The 16,958-nt window shown below is 47.1% G+C and overlaps 1 protein-coding gene across 2 annotated transcripts in view; it reads left to right on the forward strand.

The window, feature by feature from the left end:
• Window positions 1-16,958, forward strand: part of PAPOLA (poly(A) polymerase alpha) — a 50,120-nt gene that overhangs the window by 16,979 nt on the left and 16,183 nt on the right. For both annotated transcript variants that reach the window (XM_075531475.1, XM_075531476.1), the window contains exons 3-14: window positions 564-630; window positions 2,802-2,883; window positions 3,533-3,642; window positions 4,098-4,151; window positions 5,944-6,055; window positions 6,852-6,941; window positions 7,032-7,170; window positions 8,646-8,718; window positions 9,897-10,017; window positions 10,979-11,063; window positions 15,872-15,925; window positions 16,379-16,498. In XM_075531475.1, coding sequence (XP_075387590.1) covers window positions 564-630; window positions 2,802-2,883; window positions 3,533-3,642; window positions 4,098-4,151; window positions 5,944-6,055; window positions 6,852-6,941; window positions 7,032-7,170; window positions 8,646-8,718; window positions 9,897-10,017; window positions 10,979-11,063; window positions 15,872-15,925; window positions 16,379-16,498 — 1,107 coding nt within the window. The remainder of the gene's footprint in view (window positions 1-563; window positions 631-2,801; window positions 2,884-3,532; window positions 3,643-4,097; window positions 4,152-5,943; window positions 6,056-6,851; window positions 6,942-7,031; window positions 7,171-8,645; window positions 8,719-9,896; window positions 10,018-10,978; window positions 11,064-15,871; window positions 15,926-16,378; window positions 16,499-16,958) is intronic.

Genomic DNA, 16,958 nt, shown 5'->3' on the forward strand with positions numbered 1-16,958 from the left:
TTCATTTTGATTTTTTTTGATGCTTTATGTTTATCCAGGGACTGAATTAAGAGACAAAAGAATGCCTTGCCCAGTTGTGTTAGCACTTGTAAAAGGAGCTCACTCTGCTATGTACACCTCATTTAATCAACATGGCTAGGTTCCGAAGAACAAATACTTACATGAAAATCAGTATGACAGAATGGATGCTAACCACAACAGCCCAAGAACTACAGGAAGACTCCATCACTGCATAAGTCCCATACCAGAGGGTCCTGGCCCTGCTAAGTTGACACAGAACTGTAGCCATCCCAGCCAGCGTTGCTTTTGCTTCACACCAGCGTTTGCTCATTACTTCCAGGTGTACTTGGTCCATGTGCAAAATAAGGGGGTCGGCTTTTTACCATTGTTGTAGATGAGAAAGTGTTCGATAAGGAGATAGTTGACAGATGAGGAGCAGATGTACTATTTCTGATTAGTTAAAAAAAGTTAGGAAGCCACATAATTAAGAGTTTTCATTGTCAACAGGAATGTCCTGGAATACAAACAACTTGATTCTTGATTGATACTTGTTTTATCTACAGGATTTTAATTTTGGGAAAATTAAATAACCTGGTCAAAGAGTGGATACGAGAAATCAGTGAAAGCAAGGTAAGGTGACTCGACGCCTATGAAATGATTTTCCACTGTAGATACCCAGCTGGCACAGCAGCTGTCTATCTGGCAGGACGTGGTCTTAATTTGAGCCTACACCGAGTGGAGTTTGTGTTGTCTCTGCAGCGGAAGTAGGAGAAGCTGCACTGAATTGAATGATTTCCTGTGTACTTTCTGGTTGTAGCATTTCAAAGCTCAAAGCTTTCCGCACTGAAGACTTGTTGATATGTTTGAGAACCGTGTTACCTTTAAGGAACCTTACAGCAGTGAAGGTTTGTAAAGTTTCAGTACTGGATTCAACAGAGTAGCTCAGTTTATTTGAGTTCCATAGAGCCCCACAGCCCTTAGGCCTGGGCGTCTGGTAAAGCCAGCAGCCTCTTCAAGCCAATGCGGCATCAGTACTGACTCTGCCACAGCAGTAGTGACAGTTTGCACAGGATCACCTAGGGCGATGACGACAGAGTGATGGGAGAAGAACCCCTGTGGGGTGGGCAGGCACACCTAGAGGAAGGACATAGATGAAAAGTAAGGCCACACCTTGGGCTTTTGCTAAAACAGTGCCTGTGGGTTCAAAGGTGAGGGAGGGCTGGGCGTCTTCCAGGAGGGGAGCCTTTGGTGCCTGTGCTGCTGGTCGCTCTCCCTCCATTTCTGGCACAGCGGCGGTTCTTGGAAAGAGCCTGAAAGGGGGCAGGGGAGCTTGAACCTCGAGCTTCCGAAAATGTGGCTGAAGAGGTGAGGTTAGCTTTGGAGTTTCGAGGTTCTCTGCTTTGTGTGGTGAGCCCCGTTTGCAGGATTTCTGGATGTTGGCACCACTGCCATTGAGGGGGAATGAAGAGTGGTTCTGAGTGATTGTGTTCTAGGGGGTCCAGCACCACTTGTGGCTGTTACCTGCCTTGCCCTCCTCCCACTAAGTGGTGGCAACCACAGTGTCCCCATGGGCCGAGCTGCAGCTGAAGTGCCATGGGCTTACTGTGCAGTTAGAAAGGGCCAGATTCAGGGAGAAGGGTCACATAGGCTTGGACAACTTGCTGTCTAGTACTTCAAGATTCAAAGACTGTACAATTAAAGATGACTTTCCCATGACTTGAACTGAGTAATGTTCATTTCTGGGCAACAGTGATCTTAATATGAACACATAAAGTCCACAACTGTGTTAATCTTGGAGCCAGCAGCCGGCCACGTGAACCAGATGAGCTGCTTGTCAGCTGCTGCGTAGCCACATTGTCCCAGGTCCTTGCTAACCTCGCAGAAGTGCTGCTGGGGAATGCTGAGCTCTAGAGATCCCCTATCATTAGAGTGGCCAGCGCTCAGTGCCCTGAGCTAGAGAGACTGGCGTTAACACTGAGCGTCTGTGTAGCTTCACAGCAGACGAAAGGCCTTGCTGATTTTAGAATAGAACACACTTTTAGAGATAGTTTTGTAAGTGATGGACGCCCCCTTATAACTGGGACAGAGCCCTTCACACTTGTTTCTTGGGCCTCTGGAATAGGAAATAATCATTTTTATCGCCTCCCCAGGGTGGACTAGCTAATTTGTTCTGGTATTAGTGTGGGAAACCAGTCTGGGGGGAAACTACCAAATTTGAACCCTAATTACAGTGATGATTGTTGGACAGATGTCACCCTTCTTACCATCAGGGGTCCTGAAGACTACCTTGGGGTCCTGTACAGCAGTTCCCTGGTCAAGAGATGGCTCCTCCTGGTGACAGTCCTGAGGGAGGAGCCATCGTCACCCTGTCCTTTCAGAGGCCTCCCACTGAAGTCAGCCTAGACGACGGAACCACTGCTTGGCTGGGCTGGCTTCCCTATGCGTGGAGTAGCTTGTGCTCTGGGTGCCACTCAGTATCTGGGATGGGACTGTATCCCTGCTGTGTGTGCCGTGCCCAGTGGAGACACACTGCCTCCGCTGCCCCAGCCTTTTTAGCACTTCTCAGAAGTACAGCTTGGGTCTTCTTCACGAGAGAAGCTTGCCTTCAAAGGGGCTTATTGCTTGGTTTTCAAACAAGATTTTCAAATGAAGCCCAGCACTTGACTTTGAGTCACTCCATGTGGATGTGCACTGAGATGAGACTGGCTGAGTTTCGGGGTAGGACGGACAGCACCATCTGAAAGCGTTTCCCTCGTGGGTCACTGACAGCAGAGTAACCATTTTTTGTTTGTTTCGATTAGAACCTTCCACAGTCTGTTATTGAAAACGTTGGAGGCAAAATCTTCACATTTGGATCTTACCGATTAGGAGTACACACAAAAGGTAAATGCGGATTGAATCTCCTTGAGAAGGGGTCCGGTACCTGTGCTGGGTGTACCGCTGAGGTTGGCACGGTGAGCACCTGCGCTGTCTGAGGCAAAGCTGTCTTTTTTTTTTTTTTTCTTAAAAGCTTTGAAAACCTTTAGCATTGCTATATCTGGTGAAGAGCGTTTGTATTGTGAGTTTTAGCACACAGTTTTACTTCATTCTTGTACGTGCTGTTCTAGCCCCTCCCTCACAGAATCCCTGTCCTGGACCTTCACTCAGCCAGCTTCCTCCCTCGCCTCCCAGCTTTGTCCTTGGAGAATTGAGTGTCTTTCATCTCCAGTGGGGGGCTCTTTCCTCTTTGGTTGGTGCAGATTATACATTTGGCTGCCTGGGAACTCCTCCTCCTCCGCCTCCTCCTCCTCCTGGGTGAGGAGCTGAGCCCCAGGGTGTGTGAAGCTTGCTGGGTGCCCTCCCCGAAGACCCAGACACCTGCTCCAGGACGAGGAGGAGCTCTCAAGCCCTCCCTAACGTCATCATGGTGGGGTGTTTTGGGGAGTGGATGGGGGCACTAGTGCATTTTTAGGGGCACACCACTATAATGGTAACAAGGTCTTAATGTAAGATACTGCCCGCTGACTTTCTTAACAATATTGATCCTTTTTAGGTGCTGATATTGATGCGTTGTGTGTTGCACCGAGACATGTTGACCGAAGTGACTTTTTCACCTCATTCTATGATAAATTGAAATTACAGGAAGAAGTGAAAGATTTAAGGGTGAGTAAATGTTTGGGTGAAGGGAGGGTACTGACAGGGAGGGAGTCCTTCAGCCCACTAGGTGTGCTGTGCTGTGCTGAGCTCTCTTGGTCAGCCATGGCTTGCTGAGCTCCGGCAGCATGTTAGGCCCTCTTGGTGCACCCAGTGTGCTGTGCACTTTAGTTTTCCGGACAAGTGGGAAAGCATAGACATCTACGCTCTGCTTTGTAGATTCCGACTGGCGCTAACCAACAAAAAAAGTTACTGGTCATTGTGGCCACGATCGCACACCTGCTGGGGGAGACCAAGGCTTTGACTTAAGTTTGTCTAGCCCGAGCCTGACATCTGTCGGTGTCATTTTCCATTCTGGGCGAACGGTTGGAATGGCTGGAGGCAGCCCCTCGTGGGAAAGCGTGTGTGGCTCCTCAGTCTGGCCATCGAGCCAGAGCTGCTGACCTTGTTGGCTTCTCTTTCAGGCTGTGGAGGAGGCGTTTGTGCCCGTCATCAAGCTGTGTTTTGATGGGATAGAGGTGAGGCGTGCTTCCCCTTGATGTTTCTTCGGATTGATGGATAGAGACTCAAATAAAGTAGAGGTTTATATAAAAGCTTTGCACTTAGTGAGTTGATTGTGATAGTTATGTGAATTTAATTGATGTGGTTCCTGATTTTGCAGAGGCTGCCAGCCTTGGTTCACAGGTAGTGGCAGCCATGTCTAAATGAACCTCAGGCTGTGGGGTGAATCCTTGGGACTTGGGTGCTGTGGGGGGTTGTTTAGGTAATCCCATAAGGAAGCTGCACTACTCTCCTTGCTCTCACTTCCCATACTGTTGGGGCCTGCTCTGAGGGAGCCTGGAAATGTTTCCTGACAGAGTGGACTTTGAGCAGGGGTTGCCTGGAGTTCAAATGACCAGTTTCTCCTTGCTGTTTCTAACACTTGCAGTGGAAGTTATTGGAGCAAAGCTGACAGAAGCAGCAGTAATTAATGTATTATGTCACTTTGGCGAAGTCAGGTTGGAATGGTATTGGTAAGTCCCCGAGGAGATTAGTGAGCATGGAAGAGCACAGCAGGAATTGGGAGAACGGTACTTCACGGTTTTGCAGAGTAGGGGTGCTTACCATTGCCTAGTGTGCTCTGCCCTGTCTTCTGTGATCTTACTAACTAGCCATAAAATGTGAAATCTGGTGAAGGATTGCCAACCAAGTTCATGTCAGTTCTGATATGCTGGCAGTTTTGACGTGAATCTGAAGCATCGATGCCTCCTCTTCCCCATGGGGTGGGGTGGGGGGAATGACAATGCAACAGTGAAACTTTGCGTTTCAGCGTGAATGTCAGGTGACTGTTCACAGTATGCATTGAGTTTGTTGTAGATGAGCTGACTGCAGAGGAGGGAGGACTGCCTTTTCCTATTTTCACATTTCATGAAATGATTTCATTTTAGCTCTGCTGTTTGCATGAATGCCAGCACCAAGGAGCTGTTATTAGCTGTTTTGAGCATAGGAGCTTTGCGTCTTTATAAAGTGGGAGATGCTGGACTTGGAATGTGGTTTGGTAATTCTGGCCTATGCAGTAAGCACTCATGTATACCACAGACCCCTCTCCCATTTGTCTCCTGTAGGTGTACTGTTTAAATACTATTAATCACCATGTGCTTGTAAAATACTTCTTTTTAAAAATGATCTGTAAAAGAAAAACAAGCTTGTTTATAGCAACACGCACCTTCCTGAAACCAGGAAAGCATATTCCCTGGAGTAATGACCATGCTGGCTCTGTGTGCCTCACCTTCCTACCCAAAGATGCCCATCTTTAAAAGCGGGGAGGTGTGGGTTAGTTGTCTTGGTGTTGTGAGGCACCGCTGAGCTTATTTCAGTGCACAGCTTATTCCCAGCGCGGAGATCCCTGTCGGGATTACCACAGTGCTATCCCTGCTTGTTTAAGGCTATGATTCCCCCTTGTCTCACCGTTTTCTCTTGGAGGAATCACTGTAATACTGTGGCACGGTGCTTTGAAATACTCAGGTAGTCTCAGGTCAGTGGGAGGGTGTTTGCCTTCTACTTGAGCGCAGTTCCTGCAGGTGGAGAATCAGTCCAGTGGGTACTCTCAGCAGACTCAATCAATTAGACTTACCAAGTACGATTAACGTGACACAGTAGGTATTACCATGTTTTAGTGTACTACATTATTAAAATACTGCAATAGAAAATACATGGCTTATAGCCTTGTGGTGAACATTGTTGTGTATGATTGATGAGAAGGGATAGCTTTATAGAAATGTCTTCAGCATAGCTGGACAGATGTGGATGTTAATTCTATTTTTGTTTTAGATTGATATTTTGTTTGCACGATTGGCACTGCAGACTATTCCGGAGGACTTGGACTTACGAGATGACAGTCTGCTAAAAAACTTAGATATAAGATGCATAAGAAGTCTTAACGGTATGTCAAAACCTTCTGTTTGCATAGTAGCAGTTTTTGTCACACACAAAATAGTGTCTTTAACTAGGTTTTTGTACTGATGAAGTTTTTGTGCCATATTCATCCGCGGTGAGTCGAAGGACATGTACTTACTTCCGAAGCTAGAGTGTAAGGTGGAGGCCGGTAGTCTGTTTCCTCACTAGCGTCTCACAGTTACCTCTTGTCTGTGGCTGCCAGCGGCCCTCTGCAGAGCAAGCTGAAACTCAAACCCGCTGCTGTGGAGTTGATACCAACTCACAGCGACCCTGTTGTAGGATAGAGTCACACTGCCACTAGGCTTCCAAGGCTGCACCTCTTGACGAAAGCACACGGTGCCAACTTAGAATTACCAAGGAGCTTGAATTGCAGCTGGATGCTTTAACCACTGTGCCACCAGGGCGTCTTATAAATGGCACCTAGGATACTGGCAAGGCATCTGGGAAGTGTGTTGTGTGTATCACTAGTGAGTCCACTGTGGTCCCAAGACCCTCTTCTAACTGAGGCTCCTGGGCTCCTCTTGACAAGCAGCTGGAGGAGTTGTGTGTGGGCGTGATTAGATGGGCAGTTCTGTGCCTTTGGTTTCGTGCAGTGCTTGGTGCGAGAAGAGAAAAGAGACTCGATTTTTATTTGACCCTTTTGGAATTTTCTGTTACTGACTTTACCGGATAAAGATAATGTTTATTTGACATTAGTGTCAGAAAAGTTAAAGAAATACTATCATAAGCTTTTGATGACTTAATGTTTTGTTTTGTCCCCCCTCCCCCCTCCCATTAATCAGGTTGCAGGGTAACCGATGAAATTTTACATCTAGTACCAAACATTGACAACTTCAGGTTAACTCTGAGAGCTATCAAACTGTGGGCCAAACGTGAGTGCAGACTTTGTTGGCTAGCTTATTAAAATGTTGGCACTTTTTGTTGATCACTGACTTATCTTTTTGCTTTTCCCTTATCAACAGGCCACAACATCTATTCCAATATATTAGGCTTCCTCGGTGGTGTCTCCTGGGCTATGCTAGTAGCAAGAACTTGCCAGCTTTATCCAAATGCAATAGCATCAACTCTTGTACATAAATTTTTCTTGGTATTTTCTAAATGGTATGTGTTTAGATTCTATTAAAATAAAATTGATTGTAGACACTGAAGTTTAGTCTTATTTCTATGACATTTCTGCAGCTGCTTGTAGATCCCACTTTTATTTAGTTCATAGGTAGCCGCTGGGGTAGGCTAGGGGAGTCCAAGATAAGTCTTAGTACAACAAAGTGAGCTCTAGCTGCTTTCCCCAGAGAGCCAGGATGATGCTGGGCACTCCCCGTGCGACCCTACCCTTCTGTTAACCTTGGAGCTTCAGCTGGGGTGTTTGCCAAAATCCAGGGACTTGATAGGGTGGGACAACAGAAAATCTGTGTCTACACCACCGCTTTCACTTTGGGAATTTCAAATCTATTCTACCCTTTTTCTTTTGGTTGTTTTTGAGGTTCAAATTTTAGCTGCTTTTAGCTATTCAATTAGTCTTTGATAAAATGTTAAAGATGTGTACTTGTATTATAAGATGAAGTTAAATTTTAAGTGCCATGGAAAAAAGACGTCTCTGTCTCTTGGAGATTAGTCATTTAATCCAGGAGAGAATTATTTTTTTTTTTAAAGTCTCCTCTCAAGGTGTATGGGCTTAATACAGCTATCATTTGTTTTTTAAAAAAAAATAAGATAACATTATCATCATTTGATATTAGTTCCTTTGGCTTAAAAGAACTCTTTGTTTTTCAACCCAGTGTATCTTAGAGATTTGAAGTCCTCCTTCCCTACTCTTGCCAACGCCTAACCCTCCCTTTTTCAAATTTTACAAAAATTAGTGTTAGCTGAGATGCTTTACAATCTAGAATTGCGCCATGCTTTTCAGGGCACCTTCTGCTGTGGTCCTTAGTTGTGCATGACTAGGTGTGACGAGAGCAACTAAAGAGTGTCAGAATCCATCTCAGTGACACGCACATAAAAGCAAATGTTCTTTTTAAACAGCTAACTTAGTGTTTTTATCCTTTCCCCTTTTATAGATCTGTCTTGAAAATGGTTCACAACTCAAACTTTTACCTCACTATTTCATGACAAGAGGGTAGAGAAAAGAGTTCCTCATTGTTTTTTATAAATAATGGTATTCCTTTGGTTTTAATTAAAAGTAACTTTAAAAAATTGTCACATCTGCACACGGAAGTAGTGTCAAGACAGATTTTTTTTTGGTCTGGTGGTGGAGGTGGAGAAGTTGTCCTTTTCAGGGTTGAGTTGGGCATCCCAGGGCTGTAGCATAGAATTGCTTTAGCTGAAGAGATGTCTGTGTGCTTTTAATATAGCCTGAGACACTTGAGTTTAACCTGGGAAAACTATCCAATCCTTTAATTTCATAGCTCTGCAAAAAGTGTTTTCAGTAGTCTGATGTCAGCAGGATAGAATACGGGGTGTTTGAGCCGGAAGTGCAAAGAATACCGAAGGCTCACAGTCAAATTGCTGTATGTTTTACAAGATACGTGTAGATGGTAACCTCCAACAGTCTTATCAAGTGCTACGATCTTTTTAAACAGGGAATGGCCAAATCCTGTGCTATTGAAACAGCCTGAAGAATGCAATCTTAATTTGCCTGTTTGGGACCCAAGGGTTAGTGTATTATTTTTTCCCCTACAAATTCACACTTCGCGATAGCAAGTAAAGGTCTCTGCAATAGACGGTGCCGGACACTTTGGTCTCTTCCCTATGAGCGGACGCGCCCTGGTACGCTCTGCTCTCTAGATAAGCTCAGCGTGAGTGGTCCTCTGCTGCGTGGAGCAGCAGGATGGATGTACCCGCACACCACCTCACTAACACCTTCAGACTATCTAGAACTGCCTTGTAAGTCGAAGCTGTGTGGGCATTTGTGCTTTAAAAGAAAATAAACGGATAACTACAAGTCCCTGTATTTTTTATTTGATGTAAATATGTTGCTGCAGGTGGGTCATTACAGCAAAGTTGCCACTTAAGGCTGATAGCATTTCTGTGATGGCATTGTGAGAACGGGTCTGGGTGTCTCAGAGATGATTAAAAGGGTTAGGCCCAAAAGGAGAACTTCTGCTTTGCTTCTTGGCAAGTTCTGTTCCTTTCTCTTTTTGCATTTAGAAATGTTAACATGTGTTTTATTAATTGCCAAGTGAAATTTAAGTTTGAACGAGACATGTTAGTAGTGTACAGGTACTCTCAACTGTAAAAAGTGATTGGATACTTTCTTGCAAAAAAAGACAACACTGTCAGTTTTAGGCCTGTGTTACACCCAGTAGTCACTGACCTCACTGATGAGGCTTTGGACAAGCAGTTGATTGAACCGTCTCAGCCTATCAGAGTGGTGTCAGTGGCTAAAGCAGTCTCCTCTTGGGCCTGAAGTTTCTAAGTCAGAGTCTGTTAGATACTTGTTAACACCTTCTTGAAAATTAGCTTTACGTGGAAGTGTGACATTTCTCAGAATGTATCTTGGTACCATCCCAGCTCTGTGGTTGAACAAAGAAAAACTAAAAGGTCACCAGGTGCGCAGGGCCTGTCCTGTTCCTCAGGCCTGCTGCTTCCGTCAGGTGGTTGGACTAGGCCTGCCCCAAGATGGGAACAGATCTTTAGTGTAGAACAAGTCTCTGATTCTGTAACGACTCCCTCTAAAACAATGTCGTCTTACATGGTTTTTCTTTCTCAACTCCAGCTGTGAGTGAAATTGAGGAAAATATAATCATTGATTCAGTTTAACAAGGAGTAACAAGTCCAGGTGTCTGTTGCATATGTACTTGAAGAAACTGATTGGCTGTTGTTGTATGTAGGTAAACCCCAGTGATAGGTACCATCTTATGCCTATAATTACACCAGCATACCCACAGCAGAACTCCACCTACAATGTGTCCGTGTCAACACGGGTGGTCATGGTTGAGGAGTTCAAGCAAGGTAAGTAGCTCTCCTTACATTCTCCTTTCTACACCGTGGACTTAACTCCCACCCAGGCCCAGTGCACGGTGCCACTTAATGGAGGGACCCCTTGTGTGGCTTTGCCGCCCGAAAATGATTGCAGCATGTGTTTGGGAGTGGACGTCCTATGGGAGGCCACCTGTCTCTGATAACTGGAGAGAGCCCACATGGAGAGAGACTGCCTTAGTGCTTTAGCTGGCCCATTACAGGCTGGCCCAGAGCCACGCGGTGCCATGCAGGGCCACCAGGGTGTCACACACTCTCTTAAGGGAGGCGTGGCAGAAGTAGGCACTAGCCATGGGCCAGACTGTTCATTATTTTTTGAAGAACCTCTGCTGTTTTGAGCACCAGTTGTACTGTTAATTTGAGGATATAACCACTACCAGTCTTGACACACCAAGCTGGGACAGCGTGACTTCATTTGACTGACAACAATCAAGGCGGTAGTAACTCATTGTACATATGATAGCCCCAAAGTCTCAAAGTACCCCTAACACCCTTGTCTTAAAAGAGGTTCTTCCCTGGAAGGCACCTTGACTTTCCAGAAGCAGCAGCTTGTTTTTTTTTAGAAAGGCAAGAAACCAGATGTATGGGGAGCTTATCTTTCTCAGGTAATTAACACTGCATCCGTTTCCGGAAAGCCATTTTCTGAGCATGGGGTTTTATCAAAATGGCGCTTGACCAGAAACCTGGCTCTTGAAAAACCCTTAAGCTGCTGTGAAAAGAGAGAGAGAGAGAGAGAGAGAGACAGTGTGTGTGTGTGTGTGTGTGTGTGTGTGTGTGTGTGTGTGTGTGTGTGTGTGTGTATGTATGCTCTAAAGTCGTAAGCTAAAGTTGGCTTAGGGTTATTTTGAAGGCATGTGATGTATTTCAGATTCTTTAAAACTCCAGATTGTTAGACTGAAGAATATAAACATTTTTACTATGTTTTTAAATCTAGGTCTTGCTATCACCGATGAAATTTTGCTGAGTAAGGCCGACTGGTCCAAACTTTTTGAAGCTCCAAACTTCTTTCAAAAGTACAAGTATGTATTTTAAGGCATGTCGCACACACTCATGATGGTAGCGCTTTAGTGATAGCATGTAGGACGGCATCTCTTCTTGCCAGACTAATGTCATTTCTGGTTTTCCTTCCAATGAGTGACTGCAGTGTCCTTTCCTGTCCCAGGAGGCGGGCTCCATGGAGAGCGCTGCCTCCTGTCTGTCAGGGTGATACATAGCCTGATGGATAGCACTAGTTTTGATGCCTGGCCTGGCGCACTTCCTCACACTCTAAAACTGCAACTCCAGCGACCACCAAAGCTCTTAAAAGCTGCTCTCTACCTTGGCAAGGAGGTCAGTTAGAAAGTCCAGGCCTAGTAAGCACGGGAGCATTGTTGACCAGCCTGGGAGAGTTGCCTCAGCAGAGTAGTGTCTGGGCCACAGAGAGAGAGGCAGCACTGCATATGCACTAGAGTTCCAGCACACCATTGGCCATCTCCCCAGCGTTAGTTAAACCCCTCAGATGCCTTCACACAGTTTTCTTGGGATCTGATTGGTATAATATTTTTTAGCAAGTTTTAATACCTTGGTATAGGTGAAGAGCCTGACTAATTATTGTATTGGTTTTGAAGATAATTGTAAGTTATAATAATAAATCTTACTTTAAAAATGAAAACATCCACCGACTGGCACTTTTATTTGCCCTGAAGTGAACATTGCTAGAGTCCCACTCACCCCGACTCCCCACTCCCGATGCTGTCCTTGGCCCTGTGTGCTCCTATTGTTCTCACTGTGTTCTGTAATAACCTGAGGACTGGGCTCGTGCTATTTCCCCAATTAAAAGCAAGATGGTGACCAACCCGATGTCTCTGTGTCTTGTTGTGTACCTGGTGCAGGAGCAGGCAGGAGCCAGCGTAGGGCCAGCTTGGTGGTCATGCCCTCGGAACTCTTGTCAGCGAGAAGGGTGTCTGTCCCCAGATTGTCCTGTTCCACTTGGGCGAGAAGTTTCTGTGTGCTTGAGGGCATTTGCACTGATCTTTTGTGCACTCAGACTTAAATTAGTGCTTGTGAGAGGAGGAATGAAGCTGTAGAAAACACATCCGTCTGCTCGGCAGTGCTTAAAGCATGTCTGCTGGGCTGGCTGAGGGATGGGTCTTTTTCTTTTTGAAAAAAACAAACAAACATGATTTAAACTATCTTGATTATCAGTAAGCAAATTACCTAGGTTTAGATGATCTTTTAGAGGCTGAGTGTAGTAGATGCTAGGAAGTACAAACGAGAGAAATTCTATCAGGAACTACGAACTAAGATGCGAAGGTGGCCACCGTGGGCTGATGAGCCACAGGCAAATGAGTCTGTAATTCTGGTCTCCGTCACCCACATCCCAGCCCCTCTTTACGGAATAGTGCTGACTGCTATCAAGCTTTCGAAGCTTTCAGAGTTTGGGATTTTAAAAAACACTCGTATGAAGTGCCCTAAAGAGGAGCTGTGCAGGCAAACCGGAGTCATCCGTGTTCTCTTGAGGTAAGGTCTGCTTGGAAGAGTGTTGAGGAGAGGCTGAGTACTTGGTGGTGGTGCGTGCCCTTGGATGACTAGTGATGAAGGTGCTGCCTGGGCTTTCACCTTGACAGAGCAGGACCCCACCCTCACCCCCGATCTTTCAGAGGTGCCTCCAACCGCTGACCTTCCAGTGGTAGCCTACCTTTCAGTGGTAGCCAAACGCTCCACCTCTGCGCCACCAGGAATCCCATTGATTCTGCACCAGGACTTTAAATTGTGCAGTTTCTTAGGAGGGAGGGGACCTTGAGGGAAATCTCTCCATCTTGCAAAGCAGACAAATCATGTAGAAAAAGAGAAACCAATTCAGAGGGCAACAGAGGTGACTGGTAGAATTTTATATTGTTCCTAGAAAACAGTCTTCATGTTTCTCATTTGAGTTGCTCAGTGTTGTGTCTAGTAATCGTCATCAAAATTGTGCATTTCAGGTGTTTATTTCACTAGGAGTTGAAGAAATGGCCTTAGGAAAAACTCAGGTATCCCCCCCCCACGTGTAGGGTTAATTATTGGCCCGTCCAGAGCATGTGCGTAAGTGGCCCTGGACCTGTTAGGATGTTTGTGTTGTTCAGGGGAACTTCTGGCATTGGGTCAGTCGGGGCACCTGCCAAAGAGAACCTGAGTTATCTAGGCAGGAGGCCCAGTGGCAGCTTGCCGGGTGAGAATCCGAGAAGGCTGGTCACAATACTTTTAAGTGTGGTGTGGTTAGACCCTCTGGGCCTGTGCCTTTGGGGACGGGCCACTGGTCCCTGCTGGCAGCTCCAGTGATCTTTGACTTGGGAGAAAACACCGTGGCTCCCAATGGACAAGGCGGCAGGTATCATTTTCTACATGACTGGCCACGGTGCTCAGAGTGCCTGCTTGCTTCGGGGTGGGGTTGGGGGGTGAGCTTTTGCTCCATTTATTCACAGTTCGTGTTAGGGGCACCTCAGTCCCTTGTAGGGGTGCAGTTGGGGCTCAGTTTCTAGTGTGCACTGAGTGGATTGTTAGTGGAGAGGCCCTTCTATCTGCTTTCTGACCTCTAGTGATGGATCTTTCAGATTTGATGGCCTAGCTGTGGTTTCCACCCTCAAATGTGGGTGTGTTGAGAAGAATGAGGTTGGTGTGCTTTGCCCGGCTCTCCTGGATAGCCGTGTCGGTCTCGGGTCAGTTCCCAGTGGCTAGTAGTGTTTGGCGAGTCACTTCTATGTATGTATGTGTTGTCTCCCTCCCAGTGTGTGCTCTGGGTTGGCTGCGCACAGCACTGCTGCCTGCAGTGGGAGGCGCTGTGCCAGGCAATGCGGGTGCTGCATAGTCGGTGGGTGTTGGCCCAGGGTCTGAGCAGGGAGCAGTCCAAGTGCACAGTGCATTCTGCCTCTGTAAGGGAGAGTGTTGTGCATCAGCTGAGCTTTCCTCAGACACTGGGCTCTTAAGACTCCATTTGATGGTGGGGCAGAGGATGAGATGTGGAACTGGAGGGCCTCTGCCCCATGGGCAGGCGGTTTTAAGATGCTTAATGTTTGTGGGCCTGCCAGCTTAATACCCATTATGTTTCCTGTTGGCATTTGTGAGGCCTATGTCAGAGGGCGCTTTCTCCATTCCCCTTTGGATTTAAAACTGTCACTGTTGCTTATTTCACTCCCTCGCGGCCCTGACCCTGCTGTTGCGCCTCAGGGCTGGTTCCCACTGGCCAGGGTTTCTTGCACAGAGAAAGCGTGGAGCTGGAGGCCATTGGTGGGGTGGCAGTTGGGAGATGCCTTGCTTGCTGTGTGTGCCTGCCCTGGATGCAGAGCCGATTATGGGACAGGCCAGAGTCACCTTGGCTGCCTTTCCGCTGATGAGATGTGACTGGTTTGAACTCCACACTTCCTTTTACTGCTGTCAGGAAAACCGAGTCTCTCAGTGCACTTGTTGTCTGGGGAGCCCGAGCCTTGGGTGGGAGTGGCAAGGACCGGCTGTCCCAGCGTGGGAGTGTGGCAGTGCATGCCCACAGGCCCTTTGGAGCAGGGTGGCCAGAGAGTGAAGCTCATGGAGCTCTCTGCCACAGGAGGTCCGACCTGTGCTGCGGTCGGCAATCTTACCTGTAAAAAGGGACTTGCAGAAAACGTCGTAAATGTCTCAGACTGAGAGTTGGAAGAGACGATGTGTGATAGAGACACCCCGTGATAGAGACCAGTCTCTCTGAGATTGAAGCCGAGTCTGGTGAGACAGGTGACCCCAGCTTGAAAATAGAGGGCCATGGGAGGGCCCGTGGAGCTGACTGGCCGCAGGAGTGGGCCCCTCTCTTCAGCCAGTGCCAGGTGCGCAAATGGGCTTTTTAGCAAAGGCTGAGGGCCGGGGCCTTTCTGCCCTGCAGACTGGCCCTGACTCACATTCAGTGTGGAGAGCGAGGCCCTTGTCCTCCCAACGTTGGTGCTAGCTGTTGCTTTGTCAGAAAAATCACAGCAAGTCAGCTTCAGGACTCAGTATAGTTCTGCCACCTTGTCGTCCGCATTAAAAAGCCAGGTAGACTTGATGTGGCCCACGGGGGTGGGGGGGGGGGGCTTGGTTCTATGTTTAGTGGCCGTAGTTTTGTGGACCAAACAGTTCTGACTTAACGTTTTAGATTTCAGGGGGCAGCTTTCTGCTCCTACCCTTTGCAAGGGGTAAAGCACTTCAGCAGGATCCTGAGGCAAAGCTATCAAGCTTGTGCTGACTCAGCAGTTCTGAATTCAGATACTTTTTTTTTTAAGCAGGCTTATTAGCACTTCATCCACATGTTATACAAGTCAGTTACTACAGAGTGGTACAATTGTCACCACATCCACTTCTAGAACATTTTCTTTTCCCCTCGTACTCACTGTTACTTGTGTACTTGTTTTTTTTTCTAGTTGTGACAAAAATATACTCAACAAAACATTCCCAGTTCCACAGCTTATACATGTATAATTCAGCACCATTGATTATGCTCTTCATGTTGTACAGCCGTTATTGATCCCCTTTTCCAAATTACTCCACAACCATTAACATAAACTCAGTGCCTCCTAAGGAACATTGTTTCTATTGGTTGTTTGGTTTCCTCACAATCAGTGATAGTGCGCTCTCCCTACATTCACGTGCTTTTTCTTGGGATTGTTCACAAAATGCCTCATCCAGAAGAGCCAGACCTGCCAGAATTGGAATTTAGCTTTTAAGAGTTTGTGTTTGTATTGAGATTTCAACCCCGTCTACTAAGTTGTTGATGCGTAAGTGAGTGAAGGAAGCTTAGTGCGTTGTGGTGCTAACATCCAGAACAGAGCACATGAATGAAATAAATCGCGTGTTGTCTTTATCTTCCAAGGCATTATATTGTCCTCCTAGCAAGTGCACCGACCGAAAAGCAGCGCCTGGAGTGGTGAGTATAAGGGTGGATCTCACAGGAAAATGGTTGCCAACATGAGTCCTCTGCCTTCAGACCGCAGTGTGGGAGACGGGAGGGAGGAACCCGGGAAGGGAAGTCCAGTGAGGGCTGATTAGTTCAAAAAAATGGAGCTTTCCCACCTGTTGTAGTGGAATTAGAGGCAGGAGAGGGTCCCAGAGCAGACTTGACGCGTGACAAAGATCCATGTATCTGTTCTGAACGACGGGCCTGGTCGGTCAGTTTTCCCTTTTTTAAGTAGCAGTGATGAGTTTGTTTTCACACCGGGCCTCTGAGTGGGGCGGGGGGAGGGGGGGAGGGTCCCGGTGTGGGCATTCTCGGTGCTGCTCAAGCTGCTTGTGTGGGGCTGCATGTTACTACTGCCTTCCACGACGGTTGATTGGACAGGGTTTTAAAAGGCGACCCTAACTTGGCATCTCGTTTGTTCAGGGTGGGCTTGGTGGAGTCAAAGATCCGGATCCTGGTGGGAAGCCTGGAGAAGAATGAATTTATCACACTGGCCCATGTGAACCCCCAGTCCTTCCCAGCACCCAGGGAGAATCCTGACAAGTAAGGATGCGTTTCCCTCACCACTGCCAGTCTCTGGAGGTCGTGTTTCAGAGCTGGGACCACTTTTCTGTGGATGATCTGGAGCCCCACATCCATTAGGAACGTGTGGCCTAGGTTCTCTGAATCGGAAGCATTGGTGAGACATACGGATTTCCTATGGAAATTGGGCCCTGAGCTTGTTGGGCATCTGCCTCCTGCCCCTCTCAATGGCCCCGCTACTCATAGCAGGCCCTGCTCTGGGAAGCTGTCATACCGAGCACTGGTCTTTGTTTTTATTTACCTGTTTTTTGCCCCCAAAGAGCATACTTTGATTTTGACATTGCTAGAATCCCGCGTGTGATGGACTCTGGAACACCAGAGGAGGTAGGTTGACACAGGAAGCACGGGCTCTTCTTAGCTAGGCTCTTTGCTAGTCAGTGAGGCCCTCCCTCGGAGGTCTAGGCCCAGCTGCAGTTGAGGA

Source organism: Tenrec ecaudatus, chromosome 14 (genome assembly GCF_050624435.1).
Source record: "Tenrec ecaudatus isolate mTenEca1 chromosome 14, mTenEca1.hap1, whole genome shotgun sequence".
Taxonomy (NCBI): domain Eukaryota; kingdom Metazoa; phylum Chordata; class Mammalia; order Afrosoricida; family Tenrecidae; genus Tenrec; species Tenrec ecaudatus.